This window comes from Neltuma alba, unplaced genomic scaffold, assembly GCF_004799145.2.
Source record: "Neltuma alba isolate B1F8T4 unplaced genomic scaffold, ASM479914v2 tig00006623_pilon, whole genome shotgun sequence".
NCBI lineage: Eukaryota > Viridiplantae > Streptophyta > Magnoliopsida > Fabales > Fabaceae > Neltuma > Neltuma alba.
This window is the reverse complement of record NW_021634516.1, coordinates 1-11,202: the sequence shown is the minus strand read 5'-3', so window position 1 is coordinate 11,202 and position 11,202 is coordinate 1. Positions and strand designations below refer to the sequence as shown.

Genomic DNA, 11,202 nt, shown 5'->3' with positions numbered 1-11,202 from the left:
ATCTCTGTCCAGAAAAAAGAGCATGAATCTAGAATAAACAAAATTAAATGTAAAAAACTCAGGATGACAGAAAATTATAAACTTAAATTGTGATACAATTTATTAAAATTTTGCTTACTTAAGTCATAGACATGTGGGTTTCTTACATTGGGTATTATTGGATGCGCATAACCAGGCATTTGCCTTTTGCCCCTTCTGATAATAACCGTACATTTCAATGTTGCATAAGAGCCCCACTAAGCTAAGATTAATTTTCTTAAATAAAACAAACAAACAAACAAACAAGCCAAAAAATAGAAAAAACCATTCTCTCTCTCCGGCATCGTGGTTGTGGATGTGGAGCTCGCTTCTTCTTCTCCGGTTTGCATGAGTTTCCACCACCGCTACAGGCGACAAAGACTCCGGTGACAACCGCAACCATGCCCACCACTTCAGCATCCTCCATCACCACACCACCCCTTTCCTCCACCACATCCGATCCCATCCTCGACCGCCTCGCGTCCAGTGATTGCGAAATCAAGCTCAAATCTATCAGAGAGGTAAAGAACAAGATCATCGGCAACCGAACCAAGAAGCTCTCCTACATCAAGCTCGGTACAGTCCCCGTTGTCGCTTCTGTTCTTGCCGAAGCTGACGCCAATTCCGATTCTGGCGCCAACCTCATTGTCCAGTCCGCGGCGGTGCTCGGCAGCTTTGCCTGTGGCGTTGACGCTGGCGTACGTGCTGTGCTTGACACCGGCGTTCTACCTCGTTTATTCAATCTCCTCTCTGCTGCCGACGAGAAGGTGAACTCAATTAATTGTAACCGTCCTTTAATGGTCTCGTTTGTTAGAGGTTGGTGCTTAAATATAAGTGTGATGCTCTGAACAGGTTGGTTGATCACTAGTTTGCGATCAGAGAAATTCGTTAAAATTATATTATGAAATGTGGATTATTTGATCCGCAGTCTGTTGAGTGTCCTTTGTTCGAAAGAGTTTGTATTGCTTGAGTGTCCTCTGTACGACCTTAGAAATGAAATCCACCTGCGTTTTTGTTTCGTTTCAAATCGAAGTTTTCATCTTACTTGTTCGGTGGGTCTGTGTTACGGTCGTTGCTAAATGCATATGGAATCACCTCTTCGGATATACTTATGGTTTTAATAATAAACAATTTTCCCATTCAGTTCTTGCTGATATAGGAAGTCTTGTTCGTAATAAAATTCTTTATTGTTACCGCTTGCATCGTTCTTCTCAATTTAATTAATTGTAATGTGAACTGGTCTTCACAGGAATCAAGTCTTTCAATTGATGATTGCTTTGTGCTTCTAAGATGAATGCCTTTCAATATATTCTTTCAAGTACATGGTAGGAACACTTATCTGTACCACTTAATTGTGAAACAGGGGGAAAAAACCTTATATTCCTTGCTTTATAACAAGCTGGAAACTAGGGAAATCCATGTAGAGGCATCACCGAAGAGGAAAAAGTATAGAGGAGGCAGAAATTTAAAGGGTTGAGAGCTGCAATTTTTATTTGGAGCTTATTTGGATAATAAATCAAATGGGAATCAGTTGTTCTTCATCCATAATTTATATTTTGCCCTTATGTGTAACATTTTAAATTCAAAATTATATTTCAACTAGTAGGTCTTTGCTTCATTTATTTGAGGCCGCAGAGCATGTGTGCCTTTGACAATGCAAGTTCATTCTAATTTTCACTGTTTTTTAATCAATTATGTCTTGTGTGGGGACTGAGTAACATATCATTTTAGGATAGTGGAAGCTCTGACCTGTCCGCTTGCTCTCCTCCCTCTTCCTTTCCCTATAGCAAATATTACTAAATTGTATTACTTTTTTCTTTTTTTTGGTGATATAAATTGTATTGCTTTAGTCTCTACTTCATTTGGTTTTAATCCCTGCTAAGCTCATCCTTAGCTTGGGAATTGATGGGTCTAATTCTTGTGGAATTCACATGCCTTCTAGCCACAAATACTTCATAAAATTTAAAAAGTCAGTGATATTATTGTCAATTAGCTAGTACTATACTGGCCAAATAGGATCGTTATGAACTAGTGCTTCTAATGCATTTTAGCTTCTGATGCTATTTCATATTTCTGGCATTATCTTCCTAGTTTGTGACTTTTGCAGGCAATATTGCATATTTCAACTTGTTGCCGACAGTGTATCATACATTTTATGTGTTCAGTGCTGTCTGTAAACTATACATGATGCATAAATTATAGCTGAATGTAATCATGCTAATTTTCATCCACTGAGCTTCATCAGTTATAAATTTCTATTATTACTTTTTGGTTCTAGGACAAGCAGACTGAGGAAGAAAATGAGTTTATCATTTTCCTCCTTTAAAGAGGTTCGTAGGTGAAAACAAGATACATCTGCCTTGATCCTTGATAGTATATTACTGTCAACTATGTGCACCCTCTCTATTCCTGTTTTAACTGCATATTGTTTCTGAATGTGATATGATAGCCATTTTCCTCTTTGTTCCAGGTTGTAGATGCCACTGCACGTTCTCTACGAATGATTTATCAATCGAAACTAGCTCCAAAATGTGATTTTTTTCTAGAGAAAAACAGGGAATTTCTTCTTTCCCTATTGAAAAATGAGAACGAAAATCTCACAGTGCTAGGTGCAAGCATTGTTATTCATTCTTGTGAGACAAGCGAAGAGCAAAATATTTTGTGCTATGCTGGTGTTTTGGAGAAAATTATTGGCCTTCTTGATGGTTCTCTAAGTCAGCGAGATGCTTGTTTAGAGTCCCTAGCTACAATTCTTAAAAACAATCCTGAAGCTGTCTCTAAATTTATGGCCCATCATGGTGGACGAGCTCTAAACTCCATTATTGAGTTGACCAAGGATAGATATTCTCGGACAAGGTTACTTGCCTGCTTGTGCTTGATTTGTGTTAAGAATTCTTCTTCTTGCCATCTGCAAGACTTAGGAATTAAGACTAAATTGGTGTATATTTTGCTTGAGCTTCTTGATGATCCTGGTCAAGTTGGAGATGAAGCTTCCTTAGCTTTCTCTAGTTTAATTGCAGAAAAGGAAGATTTACATAAGCTAGCATTTGAGGCAAATGCTATTGATAAGTTCTACTGCCACTTGCAAAAATCTTCCTCAAATCCCAGACGCCTTGAAGGGATATTTCTTGCCTTGGGTGATCTTTGCTCAAAGTTGGAGTGCTGCCGGTCTAGGTTTCTTACATTGCAGGTCTGTTGTTCCCTGGAGACTATTTATCAAAATAATCCTAGGTCTCATATATTTGCTGGATGTGACCACATGGTGGAAATTACTCATTAAAACTCTAGCCAGTCATCTCTACAGCGGATCTTGATGTTTCAGCATGAGTCTTGATTTCTCATAATTTTTATGCATCTTATGAGAGGCCACACGTGTGTAGTTGAGGGTCTAAGGTAACAGGAGATACATGACTGCTGATTGGAGATGACACAATATATTTTGGGAACGAAATTGAATGGAGAGTCCATAAACAAACAGATTTGCAAGTAGCTTTGTTTTCAGAATGTTATTTTTGTAGTCTTCTTGCCCCTTTTGTCTTCTCCTTTTCTTGTTCCATCTTGCCATATTGGAAAGTGAACATAATCTATTTTTATGTGCCAAGCATATCTCTTGGTCTCTGTCTGGTCATCGTTATGTTTGTATGCATTCTAGAGTGTGTGTGTGTGTGTCCCTGGATTGCATACAGCTGCAGTTTGACTAAGTCACTTAGCTAAGGAGTTTAGAATTCCTCTTAGGATTATTGTTGGGTTTAGATTGAATAGAAAATCAGTTATCGTGACTGCGTAATATTGTCCAAAATTTATATTTCTTTTTGGTGCATTTATATTGAATTTTAAAGCTAGAATAAGTAGGTTTTTGAGTGCCAACAGGCTTATATGCTAGTTTTTTGCTATCAACGCTTGTGCAGATTGTTTATCTCTTGCTTCAATGTGAAGTTTATTATTTCTGAATAGTTTGACCTATAAAAGTATTTCTTCAGAAACAACTTTTACTACCACCAATACTTTGTATCGTCTGTTTTCATGAATAAGTTCATCGATTTTTGTTAAGACTGTTTCCTATCATCCATATTTTCAACATGTTGAACCAGTGCCGAAATATTTTTCTTCTGGTAGATAACTGAAGTCAACTTTTTTGTTTTTCAATTCATAATGGCAACTTGTAAATGTGATAACTAATGATGCTTCTGACCTAGAGTAGCTATACTTTTAATTCTGCAAAGTTATCAGCTTCTAACGTTTGTGAATACACAGGTGTTGAGCTTAGTTGTTGATGCCCTAGTTCATGATAATGCCGATGTACGCAAAGCAGCATGCATTTGCTTAAGAAACAGCTCTCGCTCAATCAAGGTATACAAGCTGAAACGGTTATTCTGCTTGAATTTTTCAAATCTTATGTGTAATTAACACGTATAAAATGTGATTCAGAATTTGAGTGCAGGACATTTTATGAATGAAAGCATTGTGATTCCTTTGGTTCAACTTCTATCTGATTTGTCTATTTCTGTCCAGGTACGTGTGCTTATTGTATCTATATTGTCCTTTGACTTACAATGAGGAGTTGTTGATTTCACGCACCGAAAGGTGTAAAAAAAAGGTGTCAATCATACTGAAAACTAACGGATATTCTGAATGCCCGAGATTGACTCTTAACGTCTTTAATGTCTAAAAAGTTATGAAATTTTTGTATTGGAAGTACATAAAAGAAGATGTTCTACAAGTAACGTAATCAAATTGTCCGCTAAACTCAAACTAATTGAGAATTACAATATGTCATGCATTAAATGATGTCTGTAAGGGCCATTAGCGTTATTTTAATTGTTTACTATCACTAAAAGCTTACCACCAGTGTCTAGGAAAATTGTTTCCAACAGTAGTTAAAGTTTTTCCACCAAAGTTAACCCCCCCCCCCAAAAAAAAAGTTGTTGTTATTTGCCATAATGAAACAGATATTGTCTATGAGCTTATTGAGATCTAGTTGAACACACCTTTCGCTATGTTGTTTTCCAGGTTGCAGCCCTTGGTGCCCTCAGCAACATAGTGGCTGGCATTACCCCTCGCAAGTCAGTATTCATACAATGTGGAGGCATTAAAGGGCTTGTCCAATCGACAAAATCTATGGATTCATCGTTAAGGTTGAATGCTGTATGGGCATTGAGGAACATGGTATTTCATGCGGAGAAGACATGTACAGAAGCAGTCTTTATGGAGTTGACAGCATCTTCAATTGCTAACCTTATCCATGGTAAGATTCCCATTGAAAGTTCAGTTGTTTTTTTTTTTTGGGGGGGGGGTGTTAATTGGTATCTACCAATAAATATGTCCTTTTTATCACTGGCCACGAGGAAGTTTGTCCTTGACTGTGTGCACTCTGCAGATCCTGAGTCTTCTGTTCAAGAACAAACTCTAGCCCTTGTTCGCAATTTCGTTGATGGGCTCATAGACTTTGTTGAATATGCTTTTGCTGAAGATGGTATCATATTTGATGCTGTTGTAAGGCGACTTCGAGAATCTTCAAAAGCTGAAATCAGGATACAGGTTAGGAATCACTTTTGAATCCAATTTTTGTTTCATAGGTTGATAATTGATTATGTAGATTGTCATGCTCTGCTGCTATCAGGGAGCTGTACCTTGTTACTTCTGATATGAATTCTGTGAGCCATTCTTAATTGTTAATACCTTACTAGGTAAACTGTAGAAATGTTCTAATAACTTGTACCGTATGTGCCTCTGAACTGATTGCTAACTTTAATTTGGTTGGTATGCTGAATCTTGGAGACTACCATCATCTGGCATCAAACTTTAAAAGTTTTTTAAGATATTACTGCTGCATTTTGTTGATATTGAGATTTTTTCCTTCCCTTGTTATTCTGTGTTTCTTCGGGCCTTGCGAGCAGAAAATTATCAACATACTTTGGCATGCTTTCTTTTTTCTGTTGAATGTCAGTATTAAAATGCTAAAATATGATGCTTACTAATCTTAGTATGAAATAGTTTAACTTGTGGGAAAAAATTCTAACATTTGGCCATCATCTTTGACAGAGTATTCTTAACAGTATTAAAACTGGAGTAAACTATAGATTTTGAAAATAGAGGAATGGCCTCCATAATTTAAGCAAACTTAAGGGAAGTCATTATATTTTACTCTATTTTAAAGCAGTGTTTTTGAAAACGAAATCATGTTATACATATGGTGACATGCATAAAATACAAACTCAACATCATCAAAGCCCTCCATTATCTTAGGCTGCCTAATAAGAATACTCTAGGAAAGCTGGAAGGAATAGATAGAAGGCAGCCAAAATCCCCCCCCCCCCCCCGGGGGAAGGATGTGGACACCTTATTTTGTTGGAGTCTTGGTATGTAGACAACAAAAGATACAATCAAAGTGTAAGGAAAAGAGTAGGTATTTATTATTTTCTTCATCAATCTACTAATTATGTCCCTGGTTTTATTTTCCGTGTAGGGTATATATGTACTCTGCAATATTGCCAGTGGAAATGAATTTCACAAGGAAGCTGTTATGCACCAACTATTTCCTGAGGCAGAGGATGGATCTGACTCATTCTTCAACCAGTGTTTGCAGAGTAATGACAGTCGGTTATCCACGGCAGCTGTTTGGGTCATAGTAAATCTCACCAATCCAACAAGTCCTGGTGCATTTGGCCGGGTTGTAAAACTGCGTAATTTTGGCATAGTTTCTCGAATAAAGAAGATGGTCAATGATCCATGCATGGATGTGAAGGTCTTTTAAATTTCATCACAAAATGACTTTGTCTGATACTATTTTTTTAAATGGTTTTACCCATTTTATTCTTCTGATGCAGCTTCGAGCAAGAATGGCACTTGACCAGATTCCTATTGGTGAAAGCTGAATTTATTCAAGTGTCCTTCTTTCTAAGCCCGGATATGCATGCGAAGAAGAGAAAAAGTGATAGCAACTTTTTTTATTTTTTCCCCCCTTGTATTCTCACCTATGTAAGGTATTCGGCCTTCGTGCTTCAGCTTACAATGTGGTATGTTTTTATTGTCCTTTAATGAATTATTTACATGCCATCATAGAAGTTCGTTTCTGGTTAGTCTCCTTTCATGAGGATTTATACATGGGTTATGAAACTTCTGTCTTTCAATGGTAAATATATAGAACAAACTCTGGTGTTAGGTTGTTTGTAGTTCAATACTGAGAAACCAGCAAATTGAAAATGATGAGCTGGTGAAATCCTTTTGAAAATCTGATTGAGATCATTTGCTTATTTGTTCAGTTTCAAGTATTCGTTTTGTCTTGGATTAATAGCTTTGTATGCTGGGATGATGCCTAACATTTCAATTGTATGTTCTGTTTTGTTTATTATATCTTACTACCGTTTAATGAGTCAAATTGCTGTGTGCTTTCTATGTTTCCTGTTGCAGGTGATCACTTTATGTACTATTTTTAGCCAGTCAGAGCAGTGCGAGAGCTTTTCAATTTTGTAAGCACTCCTGATCAGGTTACCCTCAATATCTCATTTCATTATTCAGTGCATTTGGCATTACTTCTTTTGAGTCAGATGATCAAGATAGGGTTACTGGCTTTAGTGTTGTACCATATTAGTGGTATATGGAAAACTTAGTTTCTGTCTCTCTGATAAATAGTGGAATTCTGATTAAGCAATGTCAAGGGATAGCAATTGAGGGTGCTTCTATCTTTCTGAGATTCATTCTTGCCCCAGTTCCTTTTCTGGTTCATGAATTTCTCGATCTCCGCTCATACATGTCTCAACTACTTTTTGCCACTCTATATGCTTCAAGGATGCTTCTTGCAGCTTATTTACGAAGTTGTGATTGCTCATAAATAATTAAATATCATTGAAAAATGCCATCTAAAATGAGTCATGAACTCAATGTATTTCGGGTTTTCAGTCAAATGTAGTTGGCAAGAGGCTTTAGATAAAGTCTTTGCCCTTAGGCGGTCCTCTTTTGAAATTCAAATTATACCAAAGCCGGAAGGAAATGTTGGGGGTTTTCTTCTGGTAGCTTTAGCGGGCATTTTGATATATCCTACGTTCTGGCTTTGCTAGAAGCTTTCGATTTTATTTTGATTGTTAGTCAGGCTCTTCCTGCGTATTTTAGTTCAATCCACCATTTTCATAATTTGCAGTGCTTCCCCCATACTTGTCCTGATTTTTTGGTAGAAACTGAAGCAATCCGCCTGTTTGGAAGATTTAATGAAACTATTTAGTAGTCTTTGAAAGATACCTTCTCTATGAATTTAATCCTTGAAAATTTCTTAATACCGATATAGGTGTGACTCAAGTTTATTGCCATCAATTTAGCTCTAGTTCCAGTAAAAGTCAGAACTACAATGACAATGTTATTCAGTGAAAAGTTTGGCACCTGAAATCGTTCATGGTCTAATATGATAGAGCGCTCCATGATTTTAACTAACTTGATATTGTAGTAGTTCTATCAAGGTTTTTCTCAAGTTTTGAACAAGGCTGGAATACATGTGACTGTGCGTCCCTATATTTTATTTACAACTTTATAACGTAAATCCTGAGCGTTAACATTTACATAATAAAGCATCTTAGTTTTAACTGTTAACATAATTTACGTTTCTACATCAGGCCAAGTTTTTAAATCTCTTCATAATTAAGAAATAATCGTGTTCACAACTAAGACAAGATTATATCAAAAACCTAATTAGCATGACTATACATTGTGAGATAAGATCACCTTATGGGTTAGGTATAACAAAACGACTCTTTCTTAATTCCCCTCATGGTTTTGGAAGATTGGAGCAATTTCTAAGAAAGCCCAGCTGAAGGAGAAATTTGGTACATTCAAAGAATGCAACTTCAAGTGAGTTTGTGGTATGGTTTGAAGTTTTCACGGTCAAAATTTATTAATTCATGCCACAAAGTACGTGTGTGTAGTAGATGTATATCTGCTGCCAGGTGGGCAATGAAGTGAAAGAACAAAGTAAACTGGCATGTGAAAGATAAACTCCGCTAAATAGAATACATGAATAGTTATTTGGTTGGTTCACATAATTGTTCCTTGCGGATGATCTTTCTAGCTATTAGGCCGAAAACCTCTTAATGTTTGTCCTTCATAACCATGATGCTTTAAATCTAATGATAGACATAATTACACTGAATAGAGAAGAAACAGCTACCCTTCACATGTCATTCTGAAAGGGGGAAATCTTCTGCTAGTATTACCCGTGACATAAACTCCTTCTGGTCCTTAAAAAAGATTTTTTTTTTTTTTTAGAGTTTCTTGGTCTTATTTATGATAAACAAGAAGTTTTCTTTTGTACCCGCGTTTAAAAAGAGTGTTTATTAATGAAACCAATTCTTGAAAGCCACCCGCCAATTTTATATGAGAATATTTTTACAAAGAAATGTGTTGTTCTTAACATATTTGATTAAACCTACTAACTTTAACTGCATCTTTTGATCTTTGAGAATCAGTTATTCGTCCTTGTTGTGAGTATATCTGCTGATAAGTTCCTTTCTCTTTTCTTCCTTTACAATTGAATTGAGAAATAGATAATTCAGATTTAATATTTTAAAAACTGGATACCCCTTCTCTTTCTTATTTATGTAATTATAATAATAGTTTCACAAAATACGAATCTAAACCATTTATTATTTGATCTAACAGTGGAAATGAAGTTTTGAGAAGAAAAGGGAAAAAAAAAGAATTCTGAGAAAATTTCTTCCTGTTAACTATGGTTTTAGAATTAATTCCTTCCATTATTATTTTCTTTCCCTCTCCTTTTTTGACGCTTCCGCTGGTTTTTCCATCTAGTTTGTGGGCACAATCTATTAAGATAAAAGTGCATTGGTGCACTGTAAATTAAGTCTCAACATCATTCTCACATTTTTTAGGCCGAGAACCTCTTATGCAATAGAATAAGGGCTTATCGAGAGGTTTGTTTAAAAGCGGGAAGCACTCTTCACGCTTACACGGAACATATAGCCCACTTATAATCCTTCGGATCAAACTGCCTAAATCATGGATCATACATAGATGAAGTTATATACATATATACACAATTTACAGAACGCAAAGCTCACAATTGAAAGGAACATGACTTCATATCGAAGCAAAAATTATACCTAAGCTTAGAAGAGGCTAAAACATAGAAAGGAAGCAAAACAAAAGGTAAGATGAGAAGTCCTGACTTATTATCAGCCAATTTTTTCTGTGTTTGTGTCATCCGAGGGCCATATTACAGTCTCCATGAGCCTTTCCCTCATCAACGCCAAGTTCTCATCAGAGATTTCTTGGTATATCTCAGCGTGATTGCATTTCTGCATGATGATGAATGGAGAAATGTGTAAAACTAATAAATTTACTTACATCACTTTTTCATTCCTAAAAGCTTTACTATTAAATGTCTTGGAAATCAATTGTCTTTTGTAATTCCATTACCTTGACCCATTTGCATAAAGATGAAGCCGCGTACCATCACTCTCTCAGCAAGTTCTTGATGCTCCTATCAAATAAGAGTGGCCGATATAACATGATGAAATATAATTGTTAAGTAAATAACCTTTTTTAACTCTCTATATGTACATGAACAGAAACAACCAAGCATAACCAAATGATGTAAAGATAAGATAGGCATAAAGTAGTGTGCAGGCCAATCCAAACTTTAATTGAAGGTTGAATGTATGAGCAACACACTAGAATATTTCCAGGCATTTAATGGATGATATAAGAGATGTGTTAGTACAACCAATCAACCATGGTACAGTTTACTGGGAGATATATTACTCTCATTTCTGTCCCAGACGTTCCATCAAAAAAAGACTCATTGCACAAGGATGAATTCATTTTTAATGGATGACAGTTCAGCTTTGGCACCTTAGAAAAAAAGGAAAGCAGGGTATCTTTATAATTCTACGGCTCTATCTTATGCGTATGTGTTTAGAATAAAATATTGTAGAGGTCAATTCTGCAGCAGAGTGCGCAACAAGGTCGGCTAAGTAGGACTCAGTTGCTTTTAAAAGAAGAATTATCGAAGACACTTCGGTATGAAGAATAATGCTATCAGATGAAGATGTAATGTTGAAAGGAGAGGAGGATAGAGTGAAAGAATTGTAAAGCAGTATCATAAGTAGGGTTCTTCAACTTAAAAGAGTGTAAAGCTGACACTAAATGCCCAACTGAAGAATTTTCCAGAATGGTCTATTT

At 36.2% G+C, this 11,202-nt stretch overlaps 1 protein-coding gene and 1 long non-coding RNA gene across 2 annotated transcripts; one reads left to right on the top strand and one right to left on the bottom strand.

The window, feature by feature from the left end:
* The first annotated feature begins 291 nt into the window (after nt 1–291).
* Nucleotides 292–7,832, top strand: LOC114750722 (armadillo repeat-containing protein 8). The gene is made up of 9 exons (XM_028939326.1): nt 292–785; nt 2,489–3,208; nt 4,273–4,368; nt 4,447–4,530; nt 5,029–5,263; nt 5,396–5,556; nt 6,485–6,763; nt 6,846–7,034; nt 7,429–7,832. Exons 1-8 carry the CDS (start codon nt 420–422, stop codon nt 6,891–6,893), a joined length of 1,989 nt encoding a protein of 662 aa, XP_028795159.1. The 5' UTR covers nt 292–419; the 3' UTR covers nt 6,894–7,034; nt 7,429–7,832.
* Nucleotides 7,833–9,990: 2,158 nt separating this feature from the next.
* On the bottom strand, nt 9,991–10,594 carry LOC114750723 (uncharacterized). The gene is made up of 2 exons (XR_003740687.1): nt 10,438–10,594; nt 9,991–10,316 (listed from the first exon to the last, which is right to left on the bottom strand). It is a non-coding gene; the product is annotated as an uncharacterized LOC114750723 (long non-coding RNA).
* Between the last annotated feature and the right edge of the window lie 608 nt (nt 10,595–11,202).

What these genes read in the sequence shown, in the direction of transcription:
- LOC114750722 (XM_028939326.1), top strand. Translation starts at nt 420, where the DNA reads ATGCCCACCACTTCAGCATCCTCCATCACCACACCACCCCTTTCCTCC. An exon ending in TCTCTGCTGCCGACGAGAAG is followed by an intron (nt 786 to 2,488) that starts GTGAACTCAATT and finishes TCTTTGTTCCAG; the next exon opens with GTTGTAGATGCCACTGCACG. An exon ending in AATTGCTAACCTTATCCATG is followed by an intron (nt 5,264 to 5,395) that starts GTAAGATTCCCA and finishes TGCACTCTGCAG; the next exon opens with ATCCTGAGTCTTCTGTTCAA.